We start from the raw sequence: 27410 nt of genomic DNA, 5'->3' as shown, positions 1-27410 counted from the left end.
TGTTACTGGCCCTAAGGCTCCGCAGATGAAGAAACTAGCAGCTGTTTGACTCCTCGAGAGTTCCCGTCTCCCAATTTGTGGGAAAGTTATCATAGCTCTGAATAATAATATGGTTTACATTGAAATGTGCATCAAAATCTGGAAGCCTGCAGTTAGATCACTTTCTTTATTGCAATATCTATCTATCTATCTATCGCTGCTCTGCTGCCACATAGCATCCTATTATATGAATACCTTCCACATAAAATTAATAGCGAAGTCCCAACTGGACTTCCTGTTGTCTGGCTTCCCTCCCTTTTCGGAGTAAACACTGTTCTTTGGGGGGGGGGGGGAGTTGGTTTTGAAGTTTTAGGTTTTACTAATATTCTTTATATACAGAGAGAGACTAGAAATACATAATCCAGAAACTAACGTTATAGAATCCTTTATTTATGACTAACTAATTACTTCAACATTTCAGACAGAATATTTTACTTCTTCTTTGTTATGCTTTTAAAGAACTACGTGCTTCTATAGCACTGTATATTAATATAGATAAATTCTTAACTGACTTGAAATATGTTGGTATAATGGGCTATAGTACTAGATTTACGTCTGATTTGTGCTTTCATGATTGATTGTCCTAGTTTAGATTTGCATCACGGAAAAGCTTTTGTATGCAGGGCTTGCCAGAGAACATTCCCACGATTTTAGGTATGCATTATATATGGAACGCTTAAGGGTTCTTCCGGACTCATTTTATTTTGTTTATTAGGATTTATGAGAGAACCTAGCTTTTAAGTACAGTATCACTTAGGAGAGTGGAGCCGCCTTCTTCATCTTCTTTTTGTAGTTGTACATTTTTAATGGGCAGATTTATTTCGGGGAAAAAAGAGAAGCTTAAAATGGACATATATGTGAATGTGAAATGGGTTTTACTTATGATGCTAAATCGGATATATAAACCCGCAATCGTTCCTGCTCTTCTCAATTAAGAAAATAATTCTTTCTGTCAAATATTTCACAATTATCACTTGCTGGATTCTACGCATATGTGTGAACGTGGATATTTGAGGACTGTGGTTTATGAACGAGAACTTTTTGCAAGTGTTGGAAAGTTCTTCTATCTACTCGTTTGATATAGTTTAAAAATAATTAGAACTATAAATTATCCGTATTCATTTTTTAGATTCACCAGACAGCTATTTTTTCTATAGTAAATCAAAAGGATTAGTTTGTAGAAAAGGACAAGATTTCATACTATAGCTTCCATATATAGAGAGATATATCTACAAAAAAATTGGAGAATATATGTATAGTTTTGCTCTGGGATGCAGTTGTTTACAGTTAACAAGAAATGTACAGTGCTTTACAATTTGAGTATATTCTTTAGATGATAATAATATTAATAATTAATAAATAAAGCGACTAAGCTGCACCGGCGCCTTGATAAGATCGCTGCTATTGCAGTTCTCCCGTTGAGACTCGGAGTGCCGCTGTTGACCAATGCGGAGCCAGGGCTGGAGCCGGAGATCCATCCGAGCCTCCTGCAGTGTGATTGCTCCGTCACAAAGCGCAGATCGCAGAGGAAACAGCAGAGAGACCTTCACAGTCCGGCTGAGAAAAGGGAACGGCCGTTAGAACACACAATACGGGAACGCTTACCCCTCTGCCGCGGATTCCTTTGCCCTGATGGGATTTGTAAACATCTGATGTAACCAAAACAAGGAAAGGAGAGAGCAAATCTGACAGAGACCGGGATGGACATCAGGCGCCGAGAGCCGAGCCGGGCAGTCACACGGCAAGTACTGTTGTTTCCCTTCTTATTGTCTTTGTTCTGCCGGGCGGTCTCGGAGCACTTTCGTTATTCCCTACCTGAGGAAATGGCCAAAGGTTCCCTTGTGGGGAATCTCGCCAAGGATTTGGGATTAAATATCAGAGAACTGCAGCAGCGGAAGCTCCGTGTCAATTCGGAAAAGCAATACTTCAGTGTGAATGGGGAAAATGGCAACCTGTATGTGAATGGCAGGATAGACCGGGAGGCGATATGCGGGGAGACACCCCTTTGTGTCCTGACACTCGAAACGGTGGTGGAAAATCCTTTGAATGTTTTCCATGTGAATGTAGCAATCCAGGACATTAATGATAACGCCCCTCAGTTCATGAAGAGTAACATTGGTTTAGAAATCAATGAGTTAGCACTACCGGGTACGCGATTTCAACTGGAATCTGCTCAAGATCCAGATACGGGGATCAACTCAGTGCAGAATTACCAACTCAGCAAGAACCCGCATTTTACCCTGGCTGTGAAGGAGAGCCCGGATGGAAATAAATACCCAGAATTAGTGCTGGAAAAATCTCTGGATCGCGAAAAGCAAAACTCTCATCACTTGATCCTGTCGGCCGTGGATGGGGGAGATCCAGTCAGATCCGGCACTGCTCAGATTAGGGTTAATGTCACTGACGCCAATGACAATCCCCCCGTATTTACCGAGGAGATCTACAGAGTCAGCCTGAGGGAAAACCTACCACGGGGCTCCTTGGTGCTTCAGGTGAAAGCCACGGATCAGGATGAAGGGGTACATGCCCAAATCACATACTCATTCAGCAACACTCCGGAAAATGCTCGTAAAGTATATCATTTAGATCCTGAGAACGGAAGCATTACAAGTATAGGGAATTTGGATTTTGAAGACACACATAAATACATGTTGGGGGTAGAAGCCAGGGACGGGGGTGGCCAGTCCGCTCACTCGAAAGTTCAAATAACAATACTTGACGAAAACGACAATGCCCCGGAAGTGACGTTTACATCTGTGTCCAGCCCGGTAGCTGAAGACTCAGTACCCGGCACAGTGATAGCTTTGATCAAAGTTCGTGACCAAGATACGGGAGAAAACGGAGAAGTCACGTGTCACATTCAACACAAGTTGCCTTTTAAAATAGCGGTTTCGTCAAACAGTTACTACAAGCTCCTCACAGACAGCACCCTGGACAGGGAGAGAACCCCGGAGTACAATATCACAATCACAGCCACAGATAAAGGCTCCCCCCCCCTCTCCACCCAGAAAAACATCCTGTTGCAGATCTCGGATATCAATGACAACGCCCCTGTCTTTGAGAAACCTTCCTACACCGCCTATGTGCCAGAGAACAATCCCTCGGGGGGCTCGATTTTCAGTGTAAAAGCCTCAGACCGGGATCTGGACCGGAACGCCCGAGTCACTTACTCCATCCTGAGCAGCAACCTACAGGAGGTGCCTCTCTCCTCCTACATCTCCATTAACTCCCAGACCGGAGCTATCTATGCCCAGCGCTCCTTCGACTACGAGCAATTCCGGGAATTTGAAGTGCAAGTGAAGGCCCAAGACGGCGGGTCCCCACCACTCAGCAGCAATGTCACCGTCAGGGTGTTTATTCTGGATCAGAATGATAACGCCCCTCGCATCCTGTACCCTTCCCTGGGAGCCGATGGCTCCGCCTTGTTCGAGATGGTCCCTCGCTCGGCCGAGGCAGGTTATCTGGTGACTAAGGTGGTGGCGGTGGATGCTGACTCAGGACACAATGCCTGGCTCTCCTACCATCTGCTCCAGGCCACGGAACCGACGCTCTTCAGCATGGGGCTGCACACCGGGGAGATCCGGACAGCCCGCGCCTTTGCGGACAGAGATGCTGTGAAGCACAGGCTTGTCACCCTGGTGAAAGATAACGGACAGCCGCCTCTCTCCGCCACAGTGACTCTCAACCTGGTGTTTGCTGAGAACTTCCAAGAGGCTCTTCCGGAAATGAGCGACCAATCGGGTGACTCGGCACCTCAGTCTGATTTACAGTTTTACTTGGTGCTGGCTTTAGCCTTGATCTCATTTTTGTTCCTTCTGACGGTTACACTGGCCTTTGTGATGAAATTGCGAAGGTCAGGAAATCCCAAATTACTTCAGTGTTTTGGTCCTGACCCTTATTCAAATACCGGCCGCAGGTTCCCACCAAGCTATGAAGATGGGACTTTGCCTTACACCTACCAGCTGTGTTTGTCCTCAGATTTAACGAGGAATAAATGTGCCTTCCTGAAACCCAATGCCCAAATGGCAGAGAATATTCTGTGCAGTGACAGCTCTGGGATGCCATTTATTGGCAATGGATGTAGCAGTTTACAGGCTGAGACGGAGACTACTGGGGAGGTGAGCTTCTGTTTTCATTGTTTACATAATATCTTTGCAGAACAGGTTTTTATTGTGAAAGAGTAGGTGTCTTTCCGTCATCCTCATATTATCCGTGGTCTCAAAGTATGAATGAATGTATTGTCATAACATCCCTGCAAGGCAGAGAAAGTTATTTCCATTTTACACGAGTATGTGAGGTATAATGGGAGTAACTGAGCGGTGGCAAGTCAGGAATGAAGTATTAAGTAAGCCGAGGATAAAAGTCATACCTTTTAAATCCCTTTCCATTGCTTTAACTGAAAGACAGTTCTTACTTTCAAGGGAATAGCGTCTTTCCTCTAATTTCAAAAGCTTTCCTTGGAATAAATGCATTTTCCAGAAACATTTAAGTATCTTCTTTAAGATATGCTTTTTTTCTGATAGTAGAGAAAAATATGAAAGCTATCTAACTGAAACATGTATTTTTGAAATACTTTTCAAAATGCTTCTTTTGAATAACTGAGCCTCGTTTAACGTTGCAGGGCACAGATTGTCCTACATGTTCGGAACGTATTGGAGATTTTTTTTTTCAGAAGGTGTACAAAGCTTCTAGGAGAGAAGGTATTCTAGATTTGATTTTGACAAATAGGGAGGAACTGGTTGAGAATTTGAAAGTGGAAGGCAGCTTAGGTGAAAGTGATCATGAAATGGTAGAGTTCATGATTCTAAGGAATGGTAGGAGGAAAAACAGCACAAAAAAGATAATGGATTTCAAGAAAGCAGATTGTAGCAAAGTTAGGGAGTTGGTAGGTAAGATCCCATGGGAAGCAAGTCTAAGGGGGGGAAAGAGTTCAAGAGAGTTGGCAGTTTTTCAAAGAGACATTATTATTAAGGGCACAAGAGCAAACTATCCCACTGTGTAGGAAAAATAGGAAGTATGGCAAGAGAGCACCCTAGCTTAAGCAGGAGATCTTCAAAAGTCTGAAACTCAAAAAAAAAAAAAAAAAAAAAAAAGAGTCCTACAAAAAGTGGAAACTGGGTCAAATTATAAAGGGTGAATATAAACAAATAACACAAGTATGTAGGGATAAAATTAGAAAGGCCAAGGCACAAAATAAGATTAAATTAGCCAAAGACATAAAGAATAACAAGAGATCATTCTACAAATACATTAGAAGCAAGAGGAAGACCAAGGACAAGATAAGCCCATTACTCAATGGGGGGGAGGGGGGAGGACAATAACAGAACATGTGGAAATGGCAGAAGTGCTAAATTACATTTTTGTTTCAGTTTTCACCAAAAAGGTTAGTAGCGACTGGACATCTAATATAGTGAATGCCAGTAAAAATGAGGAAGAATCAGAGGCTAAAATAGGGAAAGAACAAATTAAAAATTATTTAGACAAGTTAGATGTTTTCAAATCACCAGGGCCTGAGAACAGTGGCTCTCAATGAGGGGTACTCAGAGGTCTTCCGGGGGGACATCAACATTTGCCTAGTTTTACAACAGGCTACATAAAAAGCACTAGTAAAGTCAGTACAAACTAAAGTTTCATAGGCAATTATTTGTTTATTCTGCTCTGTATACTATACACTGAAATGTAAGTACAATATTTATATTCCAATTTATTTATTTTATAATTATATGGTAAAAATAGAAAGTAAGCATTTTTTCAGTGATAGTGTGCTGTGACACTTTTGTATTTTTATGTCTGATTTTGTAAGTTTTTAAGTGAGATGAAACTTGGGGGGGGTGTGGGGTGTGACACAAGACAAATCAGACTCCTGAAAGGGGTACAGTAGTCTGGAAAGGTTGAGAGACACTGTCCTAGAATACTCAAGGAGATGACTGAAGAGATATCTGATCCATTAGCAATTATCTTTGAAAAGTCATGGAAGATGGGAGAGATTCCAGAGGACTGGAAAAGGGCAAATATAGTGCCAATCTAAAAAAGAGAAATAAGGACATTCTGGGGAATTACAGACCAGTCAGCTTAACTTCAGTAGCTGGAAAGATAATGGAGCAAATAATTAAGTGATCAATTTGCAAACATTTAGAAGATAATAAGGTGCTAAGTAACAGTCAGGATGGATTTGTCAAGAACAAATTGTGTCAAACCAATCGAATATCTTTCTTTGACAGTGTAACAAGCCTTGTGAGTAGTGGGGAAGTGGTACATGTGGTATATCTTAACTTTAGTAAGGCTTTTGATACTGTGTTGCATGACCTTCTCATAAACAAACCAGGTAAATACAACCTAGATGGACCTACTATAATGTAGATGCATAACTGGTTGGAAAACCATTCCCAGAGAGAAGTTATCAGTCATTCACAGTCAACCTGGAAGGGCATATAAGTGGGTTTCCACAAGAATCAGTTCTGGGTCTGGTTCTGTTCAATATCTTCATCAATTATTTAGATAATGGCATAGAGAGTATACTTATACAGTTTGTGGATGATACCAAGCTGGGAGGGGTTGCAAGTGCTTTGGAGGATAGGATTAAAATTCAAAAGGATCTGGACAAACCAGAGAAATGATCTGAAGTAAATAGGATGACATTTAATAAGGACAAATGCAAAGTACTCCACTTTGGAACAAACAGGAACAAACAGTTGCACACATACAAAATGGGAAATGACTGTCTAGAAAGGAGTACTGCAGAAAGGGATCTAGGGGTCATAGTGGATCTTAAGCTAAATATGAGTCAAAAGTGTAACGCTGTGGCAAAAAAAAGTGAACATCATTCTGAGATGTTGTGACCAGGGTCCTAGTGGGGAGCCAGCTATGGTCATTCAATTAGGGTGAACTGTAAAGAATGGGGCAGACAATCCCCATAAAGCTGGTGGATATTCCAATACTTAGGGTATGTCTACACTACGAAATTAGGTCGAATTTATAGAAGCCGGTTTTATAGAAATCGGTTGTATACAGCCGATTGTGTGTGTCTCCACATAAAATGCTCTAAGTGCTCTAGTCGGCGGACCGCGTCCACAGTACCGAGGCTAGCGTCGACTTCTGGAGCATTGCACTATGGGTAGCTATCCCAGAGTTCCCGCAGTCTCCGCCGCCCATTGGAATTCTGGGTTGAGATCCCAATGCCCGAATGATGCAAAACAGTGTCGCGGGGGGTTCTGGGTACATGTCGTCAGGCCCCTCCCCCTCCGTCAGAGCAACGGCAGACAATAGATTCGCGCCTTTTTACCTGGGTTACCTGTGCAGACAACATACCACGGCAAGCATGGAGCCCGCTCAGCTCAGCTCACCGTCACCATATGTCATCTGGGTGCCGGCAGACGTGGGACTGCATTGCTACACAGCAGCAGCAGCTAACTGCCTTTTGGCAGTAGACGGTGCAGCATGACTGGTAGCCGTGGGGCTGGCAGCCGTAGGGCTGCATTGCACCAGCCCCTTGCCTTTTGGTAGAAGATGGTATATTATGACTGGTATCCGTTGTCATCGTACTGCAGTGGCTGTCGATCATGGGCACCTGGGCAGACATGCTCAGTCCTATTGAACTGTCTTGACGATGATGGCTATCAGTCGTAGTATGCTATTTTCTGCCAAGCGCCCAGTATTTTCTGCTAAGCACCCAGAAGAGGCCGAGGGCGATCTGGGTGCTGGCAGACGTGGGGCTGGCAGACGTGGGGCTGCATTGCTACACAGCAGCAGCCCCTTGCCTTTTGGTAGAAGATGGTATATTACGATTGGTATCTATCGTCATCGTAATGCAGTGGCTGTCAATCATGGGCACCTGGGCAGACATGCTCAGTCCTATTGAACTGTCTTGACGATGATGGGTATCAGTCGTAGTATGCTATTTTCTGCCAAGCGCCCAGTATTTTCTGCTAAGTACCCAGAAGAGGCCGAGGGCGATCTGGGTGCTGGCAGACGTGGGGCTGGCAGACGTGGGGCTGCATTGCTACACAGCAGCAGCCCCTTGCCTTTTGGTAGAAGATGGTATATTACGATTGGCATCCATCGTCATCGTACTGCAGTGGCTGTCAATCATGGGCACCTGGGCAGACATGCTCAGTCCTATTGAACTGTCTTGACGATGATGGCTATCAGTCGTAGTATGCTATTTTCTGCCAAGCACCCAGTATTTTCTGCTAAGTACCCAGAAGAGGCCGAGGGCGATCTGGGTGCTGGCAGACTTGGGGCTGGCAGACGTGGGGCTCCATTGCTACACAGCAGCAGCCCCTTGCCTTTTGGTAGAAGATGGTATATTACGACTGGTATCCATCGTCATCGTACTGCAGTGGCTATCAGTCATGCTGCACCGTCGGCTGCCAGCTTAAGATGTAAAAAATAGATTTGTTCTGTATTCATTAGCTTCCCCCTCCCTCCGTGAAATCAACGGCCTGCTAAACCCAGGGTTTTGAGTTCAATCTTTGGGGGGGGGCATTCTGTGTGACAGTTGTTTGTGTTTCTCCCTGATGCACAGCCACCTTTGTTGATTTTAATTCCCTGTACCTGTACGCCATGTCGTCACTCGCCCCTCCCTCCCTCCTTCCCCTGGTCCGTCAGATACTAGTTTCGCGCCTTTTTTCAGACCAGGCGCCATAGCTAGCACTGGGATCATGGAGCCCGCTCAGATCACTGTGGCAATTATGAGCACTATGAACACCACGCGCATTGTCCTGGAGTATATGCAGAGCCAGGACTTGCCAAAGCAAAACCAGGACCAGCCGAGGAGGCGATTGCAGCGCGGCGACGAGCGTGATGAGGAAATTGACATGGACATAGACCTCTCACAAGGCACAGGCCCCAGCAATGTGGAAATCATGGTGTTACTGGGGCAGGTTCATGCCGTGGAACGCCGATTCTGGGCCCGGGAAACAAGCACAGACTGGTGGGACCGCATCGTGCTGCAGGTGTGGGACGATTCCCAGTGGCTGCGAAACTTTTGCATGCGTAAGGGCACTTTCATGGAACTTTGTGACTTGCTTTCCCCTGCCCTGAAGCGCCAGAATACCAGGATGAGAGCAGCCCTCACAGTTGAGAAGCGAGTGGCGATAGCCCTGTGGAAGCTTGCAACGCCAGACAGCTACCGGTCAGTTGGGAATCAATTTGGAGTGGGCAAATCTACTGTGGGGGCTGCTGTGATCCAAGTTGCCAGGGCAATGAAAGACCTGGTGATATCAAGGGTAGTGACTCTGGGAAACGTGCAGGCCATAGTGGATGGCTTTGCTGCAGTGGGATTCCCAAACTGTGGTGGGGCCATAGACGGAACCCATATCCCTATCTTGTCACCGGAGCACCAAGCCACCGAGTACATAAACCGCAAGGGGTACTTTTCAATGCTGCTGCAAGCCCTGGTGGATCACAAGGGACGTTTCACCAACATCAACGTGGGATGGCCGGGAAAGGTACATGATGCTCGCGTCTTCAGGCACTCTGCTCTGTTTTGAAAGCTGGAGGAAGGGACTTTCTTCCCGGACCAGAAAGTAACCGTTGGAGATGTTGAAATGCTTATCGTGATCCTTGGGGACCCAGCCTACCCCTTAATGCCATGGCTTATGAAGCCATACACAGGCAGCCTGGACAGGAGTCAGGACCTGTTCAACTACAGGCTGAGCAAGTGCCGAATGGTGGTGGAATGTGCATTTGGGCGTTTAAAAGCGCGCTGGCGCTTGTTGAATGTTACTTCACATTCATGCATTCTTTATTAATTCATCACACAACTAGGGGGATAATTGCCAAGGTAGCCCGGGATGGGTGGGGGAGGAGGGAAGGAAAAGGACACACTGCAGTTTAAAACTTTAACTCTTATTGAAGGCCAGCCTTCTGATGCTAGGGCAATCATCTGGGGTGGAGTGACTGGGTGGCCGGAGGCCCCCCCACCGTGTTCTTGGGCGTCTGGGTGAGGAGGCTATGGAACTTGGGGAGGAGGGCTGTTGGTTACACAGGGGCTGTAGCGGTGGTCTCTGCTCCTGCTGCCTTTCCTGCAACTCAACCATACGCTGGAGCATGTCAGTTTGATGCTCCAGCAGCCGGAGCATCGACTCTTGCCTTCTGTCTGCAAGCTGACGCCACCTATCATCTTCTGCCCGCAACTTGCTCTGTTCATCCCGCGATTCAGCCCGCCACCTCTCCTCTCATTCATATTGTGCTTTTCTGTAGTCTGACATTGACTGCCTCCACGCATTCTGCTGTGCTCTGTCAGCGTGGGAGGACATCTGGAGTTCCGTGAACATATCATCCCGCGTCCTCCGTTTTCTCTTTCTAATCTTCACTAGCCTCTGTGAAGGAGAAACATTTGCAGCTGGTGGAGGAGAAGGGAGAGGTGGTTAAAAAAGACACATTTTAGAGAACAATGGGTACACTCTTTCACGTTAAATTTTTCTGTTCACATTACACAGCACATGTGCTTTCGTTACAAGGTCGCATTTTTCCTCTTATATTGAGGGCCTGCTGGTTTGGTGTGAGAGATCACTCACGCAGTGCCAGGTCACAGATTTCGGCTTGCAGGCAGCCATGGTAAGACACAGTCTTTTGGCTTTTTTAACCTTCTTAACATGTGAGAATGGTTTCAAACAGTAGCGCTCTCATTTCCCAAACCAAGCACCCGTTGGGTTGGCCATTTAAAATGGGTTTGCAATGTAAAAGGAGGGGCTGCGGTTTCCGGGTTAACATGCAGCACATACCCAACTAACTCCCCTCCCCCCCACACCCAATTCTCTGGGATGATCACTTCACCCCTCCCCCCCACCGCGTGGCTAACAGCGGGGAATATTTCTGTTCAGCAGAGCAGGAAGGGGCACCTCTGAATGTCCCCTTAATAAAATCGCCCCATTTCAACCAGGTGACCGTGAATGATATCACTCTCCTGAGGATAACAAAGAGCGATAAGGAATGGATGTTGTCTGCATGTCAGCAAACACCGGGACCACACGCTGCCATGCTTTGTTATGCAATGATTCCAGACTACGTGCTACTGGACTGGCGTGGTAAAGTGTCCTACCATGGCGGACGGGATAAGGCAGCCCTCGCCAGAAACCTTTTGCAAAGGCTTTGGGAGTACATGAAGGAGCGTTTTCTGGAGATGTCCCTGGAGGATTTCCGCTCCATCCCCATACACGTTAACAGACTTTTCCAGTAGCTGTACTGGCCGTGATTGCCAGGGCAAATTAATCATTAATCATTAAACACGCTTGCTTTTAAACCATGTGTAATATTTACAAAGGTACACTCACCAGAGGTCCCCTGTGTGCCCTCAGGGGATGGGAGCACGCCTTGGGTGAGTTCGGGGGTTACTGGTTCCAGGTCCAGGGTGATAAACATATCCTGGCTGTTGGGGAAACCGGTTTCTCCGCTTCCTTGCTGCTGTGAGCTATCTACATTATCTCCATCCTCATCTTCCTCATACCCCAAACCTGCTTCCCTGTGTGTTTCTCCAGTGAGGGAGTCATAGCACACGGTTGGGGTAGTGGTGGCTGCACCCCCTAGAATGGCATGCAGCTCCGCATAGAAGCGGCATGTTTGCGGCTCTGCCCCGGACCTTCCGTTTGCTTCTCTGGCTTTGTGGTAGGCTTGCCTTAGCTCCTTAATTTTCACGCGGCACTGCTGTGCATCCCTGTTATGGCCTCTGTCCTTCATGGCCTTGGAGACCTTTTCTAATATTTTGCCATTTCGTTTACTGCTACGGAGTTCAGCTAGCACTGATTCATCTCCCCATATGGCGAGCAGATCCCGTACCTCCCGTTCTGTCCATGCTGGAGCTCTTTTGCGATCCTGGGACTCCATCATGGTTACCTGTGCTGATGAGCTCTGCGTGGTCACCTGTGCTCTCCACGCTGAGCAAACAGGAAATGAAATTCAAACGTTCGCGGGGCTTTTCCTGTCTACCTGGTCAGTGCATCTGAGTTGAGAGTGCTGTCCAGAGCGGTCACAATGAAGCACTGTGGGATAGCTCCCGGAGGCCAATAACGTCGAATTCCGTCCACACTACCCCAATTCCGACCCGCTAAGGCCGATTTTATCGCTAATCCCCTCATCGGAGGTGGAGTAAAGAAACCGGTTTAAAGGGCCCTTTAAGTCGAAAGAAAGGGCTTCGTCGTGTGAACGTGTCCAGGCTTAATTCGACTTAATGCTTCTAAAGTCGACCTAAACTCGTAGTGTAGACCGGGCCTTAGATTCACCAAACCAATATAAAACAGCTTCTTTATTACCTTACTGTTACTCAGAAGTCCAAACAACACAGTTCCCTTAAAGTGATCCAGCCTCAGGCCTCCATCCATGTACCCACGTCAAATATGATGAAAATTTCTGTAAATCTTATTTTATCATATAAAAGAAAAGGTTCTACCAATACCAAAGGATCGGACACATTATCTCCCAGGTTAATGACTGTTTCAGATCTTACCCAAATACACTCTGCAGCCAGTTCTTATTAACTAAATTAAAATGTATTAAAAAAAAGAGAGAGAGATTATGGTTAAAAGATCAATATACATAGAGACATGAGTTCAATTCATTGAGGTTCATATTCATAGCAGAGATGGTGAGCTTTGTAGTTGCAAATAGCTCTTTCAGAAATAGTTCATAGGTTATAGTCCAATGTCCAAATCTCATATTTAGGGTATACCAGAATAACTGGGACCTCAGTCTTGCGATTCAAACTTCCCCTGATGAAGCCTAAGCAGATCTGAGATGACAGAATCAGGACCCAAGGATCTTTTATACAATTTTACGTCTTTTGACAAATTGGAGTTCCTCAGGGAACAAAAGGTAATTAGAATGACTTTGAAGGAGGTCCATCACCAGTACGTAGCTATATGAATTAACATAAGGCCATTTGCTTGTTTCTCCACCATTCACAGTACATTTCAAAGAGAGATGAATACCGAGATATCCCGTGTTTACAATTAATTTAAATGATAGGATGTTCTTTTGACCTCTGAATTATCAGAATACAGAATGGATAGGGACTGTTGATTACATAGTCGACCCGACTCATACACAAAATACACAAAAACACAAACATTATCTCCCCACATGTCTTTTGACAGTTATTTATTTTGCAGGATATTTAACCCTTTCTAGCCATGCATCGCAGATGTATTGGCAGGAGTGTTGTAAACAAGACATGAGAAGTAATCCTTCCATTTTACTCGGCATGGATTAGCTTCAACTGGTATATTGTGTCCAGTTCTGGGTGCCATATTTCAGGAAAGATGTGAACAAATGGAGAAAGTCCAGAGAAGAGCAACAAAAATTATTAAAGGTCTAGAAAACATGATCTATGAGGGAAGATTGAAAAAATTGGGTTTGTTTAGTCTGGAGACAAAAGGGGACATAACAGTTTTCAAGTACATAAAAGTTTGTTACAAAGAGTAGGGAGAATAATTGTTCTCCTTGACTTCTGAGGCTAGGACAAGAAGCAATGGTCTTAAATTGCAGCAAAGGCAGGTTACATTGGACATTAGGAAAAACTTCCTAATTGGAAGTGTGGTTAAAAAATTGCCTAGCAGGGTTATGGAATCTCCACCATTGGAGATTTTTAAGACCAGGTTACACAAACACCTGACAGGGATGGTCTAGATAATACTTAGTCCTGCCATGAGTGCAGGGGATTGCACTAGATGACCTCTAGAAGTCCCTTCAAGTCCTACAATTCTATGATTCTGTAACATCTTGGGTAGTTGCTATAGCTGCAAGTATAGAAAGATACTCTTGTTCTTTGGGTAATGTCTTTCTGTTATAGCATTGTGTTGGGTAGTGGTGTGATATAGATGTTTTAATGGCATACGTTTTTATGATTTTATTACTCAACAGTGGCAGAGCCTTGATGTATCATGCTAAGTAAGTGATGATAAAATCTTTACATAACGCTATTAGTTATTCTGGATATGCCATACTATTTAAAGGGGAAAAACACTTCTCCAAATATTGGTGAGATTACAAAAATATTATAGGGCAATTTTTCTTTATTTGCAGTTGTAACACCAGATTTCTCTTAGCTACACTGAGCCAATGTTCAGTGGTCACAAGGAGTTATACAAATATTTAGAAATGTCCTCCAAATGCCTTCATATACATACAAATGTCATATTTTGGGGAAATTTCTTTGTGCCACTTTTCAGAGTTAAGAGCAAGCTTTGATTCCCAATGGGAATGTGAAACTCTCTCCTTTTCCGTAACATGGATCTACTTACAGCCCTTCAGGATCCCCAGGTGGCGAGCCTTAGAACTGTCACTGGGTGCATGAGAGAATAGTATCTATGGTGGGTCTGGGACCATTTAAATATTTCTAGGTGTGGCAAGGGAGCATATTCTACATTTGGAGGGGGAAAAGGAAATATTTCTCTGGAAACCTTCCAATTTGTGAAGTGTCCAGTGACTTGGGATCTCACAACTTGTCATGAAAGATTAAGTGGCGGACAGAGTGCAACTGAATGAATCTTGGGGGTCATGACCTATGATTAGAAAATTGCTAATATAGTACCTATTTATAAGAAAGGAGAGAAAGTGATCCAGGAAACTACAGGCCTTTTAGTTTGACCTAAATTGTATTCAAGGTCTTGGAACAAATTTTGAAAGAGAAAGTAGGTAAGGACAAAGAGGTAAACGGTAACACGGATGAAATACAACATGGTTTTACAAAAAAGGTAGATCATGCCGGACCAACCTGATCTCCTTCTTGAAGAAGATAAAGGAAATACAGTAGATCTACCTGGATTTCAATAAGGCATTTGATACAGTTCCACATGGGAAATTATTAGTTAAATTGGAGAAGAAGGAGATTAATATGAGAATTGAAAGGTGGATAAGGAACTGATTAAAAGGGAGACTACAACAGGCCATACTGAAAGGAGAACTGTCAGGCAGTAGGGAGGTTATTAGTGGTCAATCACAGGATGACTATGAGCCTCCAAAGTGATGCAGCCATGAAAAAGCTAATGCAATCCTATGATTCATCAGGCAAGGTATTTTCAGTAGACATAGAGAAGTGTTATTACCATTATACAAGGCCCTGGTGACACCTCATCTGGAATACTGTGTGCAGTTCTGGTCTCCCATGTTTAAGAAAGATTAATTCAAACAGGAACAGGTGCAGAAAAGGGCCACTAGGATTATCAGAGGAGTGGAAATCTACACTGACAGGAGACTCTGGGAGTTTAGCTTGTTTAGCCTAATCAAAAGAAGACTGATGGGAGATATGATTGCTCTCTATAAATGCATCAGAAGGATCAATACCAGGGAGGGAAAGGAGTTATTTAAGTTAAGCACCAATATTGACACAAGAACAGATGGATATGAACTGGCCCTCAACATGTTTAGTCTTGAAATTACATAAAGATTTCTAACCATCAGAGGAGTGAGGTTCTAAAATAGCCTTCCAAGGGGAACAATGGGAGCAAAAACCCTAACTGGCTTCAAGACTGAGCTTGATAATTTTAGGGAAAGGAAGGCATGATGAGATAGCCTACAATGGGAAGTGGCCTATCTGCAACTGCTAGTAGCAAATATCCCCAATGGCTGGAGATGGGACACTAGATGGGGAGGGCTCTGAATTACTACAGACAATATTTTCTCAGGTGTATGGCTGGTGGGTTTTGCCAACATGCTCAGGATCCTACTGATCACCATATTTGAGGTTGGAAAGGAATTTTTCCAGGGGTCAGATTGGCAGAGACTGGGGGGAGAGGGGGGAAGGTTGCCTACTTCTGCATCATGGGGCATGGGGCACTTACTTGTTTAAACTAGAGTAAATGGTAGATTCTCTGCAATTTGAAATCTTTAAATCATGAGGAATTTAAGGACTTCAGTAACTCAGTGAGAAGTTATGGGTCTATCACAGGCGTGGGTGAGTGAGGTTCTGTGGCCTGCAATGTGCAGGCGGTCAGACTGGATGATCGCAGTCGTTGCCTTCTGGCCTTGAAGTCTGTGAGTCTCAGTGACCAAAGGTGCAGAATAAACCAAATAATCATGTGATTTTATTTCAGGTTTCAGAGTAGCAGCCGTGTTAGTTTGTATCCGCAAAAAAAACAGGAGTACTTGTGGAACCTTAGAGACTAACAAATTTACTTGAGCATAAGCTTTCGTGGGCTACATCCCACTTCTTCGGATGCATAGAATGGAACATATATTGAGGAGATATATATATACACACACATACAGAGAGCATGAACAGGTGGGAGTTGTCTTACCAACTCTGAGAGGCCAATTAAGTAAGAGAAAAAAAACTTTTGAAGTGATAATCAAGATAGCCCAGTACAGACAGGTTGATAAGAAGTGTGAGAGTTCTTACATGGGGAGTTAGATTCAATGTTTGTAATGGCTCAGCCATTCCCAGTCTTTATTCAAACCTAAATTGATTGTGTCTAATTTGCATATCAATTTGAGTTCAGCAGTTTCTCGTTGGAGTCTGTTTTTGAAGCTTTTCTGTTGTAAAATAGCCACTCGCAGGTCTGTCATTGAATGACCAGACAGGTTAAAGTGTTCTCCCACTGGTTTTTGAGTATTATGATTCCTGATGTCAGATTTGTGTCCATTAATTCTTTTGCGTAGAGACTGTCCGGTTTGGCCAATGTACATGGCAGAGGGGCATTGCTGGCACATGATGGCATATATCACATTGGTAGATGTGCAGGTGAACGAGCCCCTGATGTTATGGCTGATGTGATTAGGTCCTATGATGATGTCACTTGAATAGATATGTGGACAGAGTTGGCATCGGGCTTTGTTGCAAGGATAGGTTCCTGGGTTAGTGTTTTTGTTCAGTGATGTGTGGTTGCTGGTGAGTAATTGCTTCAGGTTGGGGGGTTGTCTGTAAGCGAGGACAGGTCTGTCTCCCAAGATCTGTGAGAGTGAGGGATCATCTTTCAGGATAGGTTGTAGATCTTTGATGATGCACTGGAGAGGTTTTAGTTGGGGGCTGAAGGTGACAGCTAGTGGTATTCTGTTATTTTCTTTGTTGGGCCTCTCTTGTAGGAGGTGACTTCTGGATACTCGTCTGACTCTGTCAATCTGTTTTTTCACTTCACCAGGTGGGTATTGTAGTTTTAAGAATGCTTGATAGAGATCTTGTAGGTGCTTGTCTCTGTCTGAGGGATTGGAGCAAATGCGGGTGTATTTTAGAGCTTGGCTGTAGACAATGGATCTTGTGGTATCATATATGAGTAGGCAGTTTGTCAAACTGGTATTACTACCAGATATGTGGTATATATCTGTATATGTGTGTGTTGGGCATCTGTATATAAATACACATATTTGTCTATTCATATTTTGCATTTATGCATTATTGCCCTTTTCTGGTATAATTTTCAATGAAGCCTCTCATTCTATTCTCAATTGTTAACTGAATGTTAAAATTACAAGAATTGAAAATTTATGGAGTACAGATTATTTTATGTCACCCATTTGACAGAGCTCATCCATAGTGAGCACTCATGTTTTCTGTATTCCTGTTTCATCCATTGAGCTGGTAATGAATACTGTGACTTAAATGGCAGATTTGACCAAGTCAAAATATCTCAGATGTGAACAAAATATTACTCCATGTGACATATGTATATGTTAGGAATAAAGTCACTAAAAGAGGATATTAGAATATGACAAGTGACCACACGAATGACATTCAAACAGATGGACTGTTAGATTAAAAGACATATATCTGATATGTCTAGAAAAATCTGAGTATGTATAATTCATACACAACCATATTTAAACTACACGAACCATTATCAGTAACTCTTTCAAAGGAATAAAGTGAGATCCCCCAGCATCCAACATTTTGTTCCTTCCCTCGGCATCAGGTATATTTACCAAAGAAACAGAAAGTAGCTTATTTACAATATTAAATCTCAAATATAAATACCGCTTTAAAATGTCCAGCATGGAGATACTGCATTTATTGGTTGAGGCTCTAAGGGGCACTGTTCACCTACAAGGGGAGAAATGTAATGAGAGATCGAGCCAGCCTAGCCCGCAGTTACTCAGCACAGAACACAGAGTGAACAGATTCACACACACACCGGGTCTGGACGACAGCAAAGAACAATATTAGCTGAAATTGGATTTGGTTTAATTATAGATAGTTTTGGAAACATTTACCCAAAGATAAAATCTAAACGGAGACCTTTTCCCTGACGGAGAATCAGATGCTTCTCCACATCTCCGCAGGAATGGCAGATACACAAGGCTCTGGCACTGCAAAGGGTGAGCTCTGTTCTGCTTTATATTGGTTACCGTTTTGAAGGCAGTGTCTGGGCATATTCGCTATTTGATTCCGGCGTAAACGGAGAAAGGATCTTTCATGGGGAATGTGGCAAAGGATCTGGGACTGGGTGTAAAGCAGCTCTCAGACCACAGCGTCCGCTTTGTTTCCAAAGGTAGGACTCGGTATTTTGCTTTGAATTTTGAGAGGCCATTTACTCACCACGGAAAGGATAGACAGAGAGCAGATCTGTGACGGGCTGGAGGGAGTGTCTGTTAAACAGTGAGGTTATAGTGGAGGATAAAATGAAGCTTTATAGAGTTGAAATTGAAATCACAGATATAAATGACAATGCTCCCAGCTTCCAAGCAGAAGAAATTGAGATAAAAAATAGTGAAACAACAGCTCCAGGGTCGCAATTTCTTCTCCCAGAAGCACAGGACACAGATTTTGGAACTAATATTCTCCAGAGCTACCAGCTCAGCAATAATAGGCACTTTTCTCTCGGTGTGCAAAATGGATCAAATGGAGTAAAATATGCCAAATTGGTGCTGGAAAAGTCTTTGGACAGAGAAGAAAAAGCTGTTCATGATCTAGTCCTCACAGCTAGACATGGGGGGATCCAGTCAGGTCTGGCACTGCGCAAATTAGAATTATCGTTCTTGATGCAAATGACAATGTGCCGGTTTTTAATGAGCCTGTCTAGAAAGTGAACATTTTGGAAAATTTGCAGAAAGGTTCTAGGGTGGTTACAGTAAAAGTCACCAATCTGGATGAAGGAGTCAACAAAGAGATAAAATACTAATTCAGGAAAATAACAGAGAAAGCTTCCAAAATATTCCACTGGGACTCAAAAAAGGGTGGAATAACATTCGTGGGGAACCTGAACTTTGAGGAATCTGCGTTATATGAAATTGAGGTGCAAGCGCATGACGAGGGAGGCCATTTTGACAGATCAAAAGTTGTCATTGTGGTCAATTATGTGAATGACAACGCTCTTGAAATTATTATCAGGTCTTTCTTCAATTCAGTCCCTGAGGACTGTCCACCTGGGACTGTGATCGCCGTATTAGACGTACAAGATTCTGAGATTATTGTTGAAGAAAAAATGAAGCTTTATAGAGTTGAAGTGGAAATCACAGAGATTAAAGACAATGCTCCCAACTTCCAGACAGAAGAATTGGAAGTAAAAATCAGTGCGACAACAGCACCGGGATCGCGGTTTCCCCTTCAGGAGGCGCAAGACCCAGATTTAGGGATAAATTCTCTCCAGAGCTACCACCTCAGCAGTAATAGGAATTTCTCTCTGGATGTGCAAACTGGATCAGATGAAGTTAAATATTCCAGAACTGGTGCTGGAAAAGTCTCTGGACCGCAAAGAACAAGCTAGATCCATGATCTAATCCTCATAGCCACTAACGGGGGAGATCCAGTCAGGTCCGGCACTGCGCAAATCCATGTTATTGTTAACGATGCTAACGACAATGCACCAGTTTTTAGTCAGCCTGTCTACAAATTTAATGTTTTAGAAAATATGCCTACGGGGTCCAGGATGGTGACCGTGAAAGCGACTGATCCGGGTGAAGGAATACCCCAAGAGGTAAAATGTCACATGTCACCTCAGGTCGGGATGCAGAGATAAAGTTTCTTGACACCTTAAATGACTGCTTCTTGGAGCAGCTGGTCCTGGAACCCACCAGAGGAGAGGCAATTCTTGATTTAGTCCTAAGTGGAGCACAGGATCTGGTCCAAGAGGTGAATATAGCTGGACTGTTTGGTAATAGTGACCATAATATAATTAAATTTAATATCCGTGTGGTAGGAAAAACACCACAGTGACCCAACACTGTAGCATTTAATTTCAGAAAGGGGAGCTACACAAAAATGAGGAGGTTTGTTAAACAGAAATTAAAGAGTACAGTGCCAAAAGTGAAATCTCTGCAAGCTGTGTGGAAACTTTTTAAAGACACCATAATAGAGGTTCAACTTAAATGTATACCCCAAATTGAAAAGCATAGTAAAAGAACCAAAAAAGAGCCACCATGGCTAAACAACAAAGTAAAAGAAGCAGAAACTTCCACTTTTTTCCATTAAAAAGTGGAAGTTAAATCCTAATGAGGAAAATAGAAAGGAGCATAAACACTGGCAAATGAAGCGTAAAAATACAATTAGGAAGGCCAAAAAAGAATTTGAGGAACAGTTAGCCAAAGACTCAAAAAGTAATAGCAATTTTTTTTTAAGTACATTAGAAGCAGGAAGCCTGCTAAACAACCAGTGGGGCCACTGGACGATCAAGGTGCTAAAGGAGCACTCAAGGATGATAAGGCCATTGCGGAGAAACTAAATGAATTCTTTGCATTGGTCTTCACAGCTGAGGATATGAGGGAGATTCCCAAACCTGAGCCATTCTTTTTAGATCTGAGGAACTGTCCCAGATTGAGGTATCATTAGAGGAGGTTTTGGAACAAATTGGTAAATTAAACAGCAATAAGTCACCAGGACCAGGTGGTAATCACCCAAGAATTCTGAAGGAACTCAAATGTGAAATTGCAGAACTACTAATTGTAGTCTGTAACCTATCATTTAAATCAGCTTCTGACCAGATGACTGGAGGATAGCTAATATGACGCCAATTTCTAACAAGGGCTCCAGAGGTGATCCTGGCAATTACAGGCCTGTAAGTCTGACTTCAGTTCCGGACAAACTGATTGAAACTATAATAAAGAACAATACTGTCAGACCTATAGATGAACATAATTTGTTGAGGAAGAGTCAACACAGTTTTAGTAAAGGGAAATCATGCCTCACCAATCTACTGGAATTCTTTGAGGGGGTCAACAAGCATGTGGACCAAGGGGATCCAGTGGATATAGTGTACTTAGATTTTCAGAAAGCCTTTGACAAGGTCCCTCACCAAAGGTTCTTACGCAAAGTAAGCTGCCACGGGATAAGCGGGAAGGTGCTCTCATGGATTGGTAACTGGTTGAAAGATAGGAAACAAAGGGTAGGTATAAATGGTCAGTTTTCAGAATGGAGAGAGGTAAATAGTAGTGTTCCCCCAGGGGTCTGTTCTAGGACCAGTCCTATTCAACATGTTCATAAATGATCTGGAAAAAGGGGTAAACAGTGAGGTGGCAAAATTTGCAGATGATACAAAACTACTCAAGATAGTTAAGTCCAAAGCAGACTGTGAAGAGCTACGAAAGGATCTCTCAAAACTGGGTGAGTGGGCAATAAAATGGCAGATGAAGTTTAATGTTGATGAATGCAAAGTAATGCACATTGGAAAGCATAATACCAACTATACATATAAAATGATGGGGTATAAATTAGCTGTTACCACTCAAGAAAGAGATCTTGGAGTCATTGTGGATAGTCCTCTGAAAACATCCACTCAATGTGCAGCAGCAGTCAAAAAAGTGAACGGAATGCTGGGAATAATTAAGAAATGGATAGATTATAGGACAGAAAATATCATGCTGACTCTATGTAAATCCATGGTACGCCGATATCATGAATACTATGTGCAGATGTGGTTGCCCCATCTCAAAAAAGATATATTGGAATTGGAAAAGGTTCAGGAAAGGGCAACTAAAATGATTTGGGGTATGGAACAGCTTCTGTATGCAGAGAGAGTAATAAAACTGGGACTTTTCAGCTTGGAAAAGAGATGGTTAAGGGGAGATATGATTGAGGTCTATAAAATCATGTCTGGTGTAGAGAAAGTAGATAAGGAAGTGTTGTTTACTGCTTCTCATAACACAAGAACTAGGGGGTCACCAAATGAAATTAATAGGCAGCAGGTTTAAAACAAATAAAAGGAAGTATTTCTTCACGCAACACACAGTCAACCTGTGGAACTCCTTGCCAGAGGATGTGAAGGCCAAGATCATAATAGGGTTTAAAAAAGAACTAGATAAATTCATGGAGGATAGGTCCATCAATGGCTTTTAGCCAGGATGGTCAGGAATGGTGTCCCTAACCTCTGTTTGCCAGAAGCTGGGAATGAGCGACAGAGGGTGGATCACTTGATGATTACCTGTTCTGTTCATTCCCTCTGGGGTACCTGGCCCTTAGTCTGACCCAGTAGGGACATTCTTATGTTCTTATGTTCTAATACTCAAATCAGAAAGATAACTAATAAAGCTTCATGGACATTCCGCTTGGATTCAAGGACGGGAGAATTAACAGTCGTGGGGAACATGGACGTTGAAGAAGCTGCGTTATATGAAATCGAGGTGCAAGCCCATGACGGGGGAGGCCTTTTTGACAGATCCAAAATTGTGACCAGGATTACCAATCACGTCTCTCGTCTCTTGTCGACTTGATCCCTGAGGACTCTCCCCCCGTGACTGTGCAAGATCTACATTCCGGAGAGAACGGGGTTGTCACGTGCTCCACACCCAGCAACCTCCCCTTCCAGCTGAGGAAATTGTTGGATAATTATTACAGTCTGGTGACAGACCGAGCCCTGGACAGGGAGCAGGTGGCAGTATACAACATCACAGTGACCGCCACAGACAATGGGACTCCTCCTCTTTCTACAGCCACCACGATCCCACTCCGGATTTTAGACACGAGCGACAACGCCCCTTTCTTTGATAAAACATCCTACCCCGCCTACGTCATGGAGAATAACCCGAGAGGAGCCTCCGTTTTCTCCCTGAGAGCGCATGGGGTGTGCCGGGTGTGCCCAGACACAGCATAATGCCCGCAGGCTGGATCTGGCCCTGCCACACCCCGCACCCCTCCTGCACCCCAACTCCCTGCCCTAAGCCCCCTGCCTGCACCTCAATCCCCTGCCCTGAGCCCCCCGCTGCACCTGGCACCCCCATGAACTCCAACTCTCAGCCCTGAGCCCCCTATCATACCCCGCACCCCTCCTGCACCCCAATCCCCTGCCCAGAGCCCCTTCCTGCACTCAGCATCCCTCCTGCACCTCAACCCCCTGCCCTGAGCCCCCTCCTGCACTCTGCACCCCTCCTGCACCCCAATCCCCTTCCCTGAGGCCCCTCATACACCCCTCACCGCTCCTCTGCCCCAATCCCTTGCCCTGAGCCCCTTCCTGCACACCACACCCCCTCTCACACCCCTCCCACACCCTGCACTCCCTCCCGCACCCCAACCTTTATGATGAAACCAACAGAACTCCACTGGCCATCACCTACAGTCCTCAGCTTAAACCTCTCCAACGCATCATCAGTGATCTACAACCCATCCTGGACAGTGATCCCTCTCTTTCACAGACCTTGGGAGGCAGGCCAGTCCTCTCCCACAGACAACCTGCCAACCTTAAGCATATTCTCACCAGCAACCACACACCACACCATAACAACTCTAACTCAGGAACCAATCCATGCAACAAACCTCGATGCCAACTCTGCCCACACATCTACACCAACAACACCATCACAGGACCTAACCAGATCAGCTACAACATCACCGGTTCATTCACCTGCACGTCCACCAATGTTATATATGCCATCATGTGCCAGCAATGCCCCTCTGCTATGTACATTGGCCAAACTGGACAGTCACTACATAAAAGGATAAATGTACACAAGTCAGATATCAGGAATGGCAATATACAAAAACCTGTAGGAGAACACTTCAACCTCCCTGGCCACACAATAGCAGCTGTAAAGGTAGCCATCTTACAGCAAAAAAACTTCAGAACCAGACTCCAAAGAGAAACTGCTGAGCTTCAGTTCATTTGCAAATTTGACACCATCAGATCAGGATTAAACAAAGACTGTGAATGGCTAGCCAACTACAGAAGCAGTTTCTCCTCCCTTGGTGTTCACACTTCAACTGCTAGCAGAGGACCTCACCGTCCCTGATTGAACTAACCTCGTTATCTCCAGACTGATTCTTGCCAGCATATTTATACCTGCCCCTGGAAATTTCCATTACATGCATCCGACGAAGTGGGCATTCACCCACGAAAGCTTATGCTCCAATACATCTGTTAGTCTTAAAGGTGCCACCGGACTCTCTGTTGCTTTTTACTCCATTACTGGAACTCAGATCCAGGGAGCTCCGCTCTCCTCCTCCATCTCCATCAACTCGGAGACTGGGGCTGTCTACGCTCTGCGCTCCTTCGATTACGAACAGTTCCGGGAGATTCGGTTCCAAGTGCAGGCTCAGGATGGGGGTTCCCCACCTCTCAGCAGTAATGTCTCCGTCACTCTCTCTATACTGGATCAGAATGACAATACCCCGCACATCTTATACCCCTCCTTTCCCACCGATGGCTCCACGGGAGTGGAGTTGGCCCCTCGCTCCTCCGAGCCGGGTTACCTGGTCACTAAGGTGGTGGCGGTGGATGCGGACTCCGGGCAGAACGCCTGGCTCTCCTACCAGCTGCTGAAGGCTACAGAGCCGGAGCTCTTCTCTGTAGGACTCCACAGCGGCGAGATCAGGACAGCGCGCTACTTTGTAGACAAAGATGCGCTCAAGCAAAGTCTGGTGGTTTTAGTGAAGGACAGCGGACAGCCCCCTCTCTCTGCCACGGTCACTGTCACGGTGGTGGTGGCTGACAGCATCCCCGACATCCTTTCCGATTTAAGCTGCCTCTCAGCTCCTATAGACCCCCAGTCCAGCCTCACGTTGTATTTGGTGATCGCTGTGGCTTCCGTTTCCTACTTGTTCTTTACCTTTATCATAGTGTTACTGGCCCTGAGGCTCCGCCGGTGGAGAAACTCGCAGCTGTTTGACTCCTCGAGTGTGACTTTCAGTGGAGTTCCCGTCTCGCAGTTTGTGGGGCTCGATGGAGTCAGAGCTTTTCTTCACCCCTACTCTCACATGAGGTTTCTCTAACCACGGACTCCAGAAAGAGCCAGTTCAACTTTTCCCAAACTATGCAAATACTCTCACTAGTCAGCACTCTTGTGAGATAAAGGATCATATTCTAATTACTGAAGAGTTAGACAATAACATGGATCAGACGTCCATTCAGGTCAACTAATATCTGCTTAATCTTGTGATTTATATTTGTAAATATAGCTAGCTGTTAATCGCTAGAGAATTACTGAGTGCATCAAGTGTTTGGGGGCCTGTATTAGAGAGAATGTTGTGGGGCGGGGAGAGAGAGAAATTCTCGGTTATACTATATGTTTTTTCTTTTAAAGCTTTGATCACCGGAACCAGACTCTGGCATGCTATTCGGAATTGAGTTTGGAGTCAATGTTGTCCTCAGAGTATTGGACGGATACGTATATATAAATATATTGTATGTAATAATATTTACATTGTGAACCCATTTAGAAAACAGATTTCCAAGTTCCCTTTTGCAGTTCTCATGAAACGGTGATTTGTTCAAAACTTGAATCTGCTTTTAATCTGTGATACTATATAAATTACCTTACTTCAGATATTACAAAGTAAGGACATTTTCCTATATTTTTAGAAACATAGAAACATAGATCGGAGAGAATAAGAATGTTACTGAAGGGCAAAATGTTTCAGTGACAGCACAGTTCTCAATATTAACTTATTTTTATAAACCAGTGTATTTAACTCCAAATATGATTTCATCTGATCTTCCGTATTGCAAATAATACAGGGTAAAAATGCATAATCATGAAGCTAAAGTTATGTAAATGTTTGATTAAGAAGAAGAGACTATTTCGACAGTCTTTTAAATTTCCTGCAATAATAATGTTCTTTTGTCTTATATTGAGCCTTGAGAATTTGAGAGAAATTGATGACACATTACAGTAATATGTTTTTATAGCATGTAGTTAGCATTACCGAAAATATTCTGTATGCGGTGTTGTAGCCGAGTTGGTTCCTGGATATTAGATAGACAAGATGGGTTAGGTATTGTCTTTTATTGGACCAACTTCTGTTGGTGAGAAAGACAAGCATTCAGGTCAGAAGAAAAGCTCCGTGTAAGCTCGAAAGCTTGTCTCTCTCGCCAACAGAAGTTGGTCCAATAAAAGAGAAGATTCTAACATTTATTGTATTTTTTATTAAAATAGTAATATATGTTTCCATAACACATTGTTTAAAGCAATCAAAGAAAGGCTAACTCAAATATGTTTGTATAGTGGGCACGTGATTATACTTACATTATTTGACGGTCTCCTTTGTCTTTGCATCACTTTTTGAATACATTGGCTCACTAGGACTCAGTTCACTTTTCCATTCATGTTTAGTTTTTGGACTTTCTGGAAAACTATTAAAGTGTTCTTTAACGCGGTTCTACGAGAGAAAAGCGCCTGATTTTTCAACTCAAGAGAAATGTTCTTAGTACTTTTTAGAAACAACCTGTGTACTCTGAGTGGCCAGATTACTTTCGAAGGAAAGATAACCTAAAAGTGACAATAAGGGCTAACCACGAAAATATTTTTGCTCGGGAGTTTAGATTTATATTTTGATCCCGCAATCATTCGGTTAAAAAACCATTGCTTTCTGTCAAACGCTTTAGAACTGTGCTTAGCTGAATCTTACCCATAGTAGTGTTTGCAGAGGATGTGATTATTACATGGAAATTGTTGTTCTTGTACATATTCATTACACAGACAGACACCAAGACGTACACCCACACATACACGCATATATATATGTAAACAAAGGCAAAAAATTTCAAGAATTTTAAGTTTTACACTATCAGTAAATAGACACAAACACACATACGCACATATATTCAAAAAGCATTTAGATTTTACATTTATACTTATGTTAAGAAACACCATTGTTTATACTTCACGGCAATGCTTTTACTTTACTACATGTTTTGCATTTCCATTCAAATTAGAAGAAAAAAACACAAAACAGGCATGATTGTGAGTAGAGCTGCACCGTCGCCTTGATAAGATCGCTGCTATTGCAGTTCTCCCGTTGAGACTCGGAGTGCCGCTGTTGGCCAATGCGGAGCCAGGGCTGGAGCCGGAGATCCATCCGAGCCTCCTGCAGTGTGATTGCTCCGTCACAAAGCGCAGATCGCAGAGGAAACAGCAGAGAGACCTTCACAGTCCGGCTGAGAAAAGGGAACGGCCGTTAGAACACACAATACGGGAACGTTTACCCCTCTGCCGCGGATTCCTTTGCCCTGATGGGATTTGTAAACATCTGATGTAACCAAAACAAACAAGGAAAGGAGAGAGTAAATCTGGCACAGACCGGG

At 43.9% G+C, this 27410-nt stretch overlaps 1 protein-coding gene and 1 pseudogene across 1 annotated transcript; both read left to right on the top strand.

Annotated features, from left to right (window-relative positions):
• Window positions 1-1739: 1739 nt before the first annotated feature.
• LOC135882922 (protocadherin gamma-B5-like) lies at window positions 1740-4223 on the top strand. The gene has a single exon (XM_065409951.1). It carries the CDS (start codon window positions 1740-1742, stop codon window positions 4221-4223), a length of 2484 nt encoding a protein of 827 aa, XP_065266023.1.
• Window positions 4224-14978: 10755 nt separating this feature from the next.
• Window positions 14979-25247, top strand: LOC135882921 (protocadherin gamma-A4-like; annotated as a pseudogene).
• The last annotated feature ends 2163 nt before the right edge of the window (window positions 25248-27410 follow it).

The sequence above is a fragment of the Emys orbicularis genome, chromosome 8, assembly GCF_028017835.1.
Source record: "Emys orbicularis isolate rEmyOrb1 chromosome 8, rEmyOrb1.hap1, whole genome shotgun sequence".
Classification (NCBI taxonomy): domain Eukaryota; kingdom Metazoa; phylum Chordata; order Testudines; family Emydidae; genus Emys; species Emys orbicularis.
Note: the sequence above shows the minus strand (reverse complement) of the source record. Positions and strands in the feature narration are given on the sequence as shown.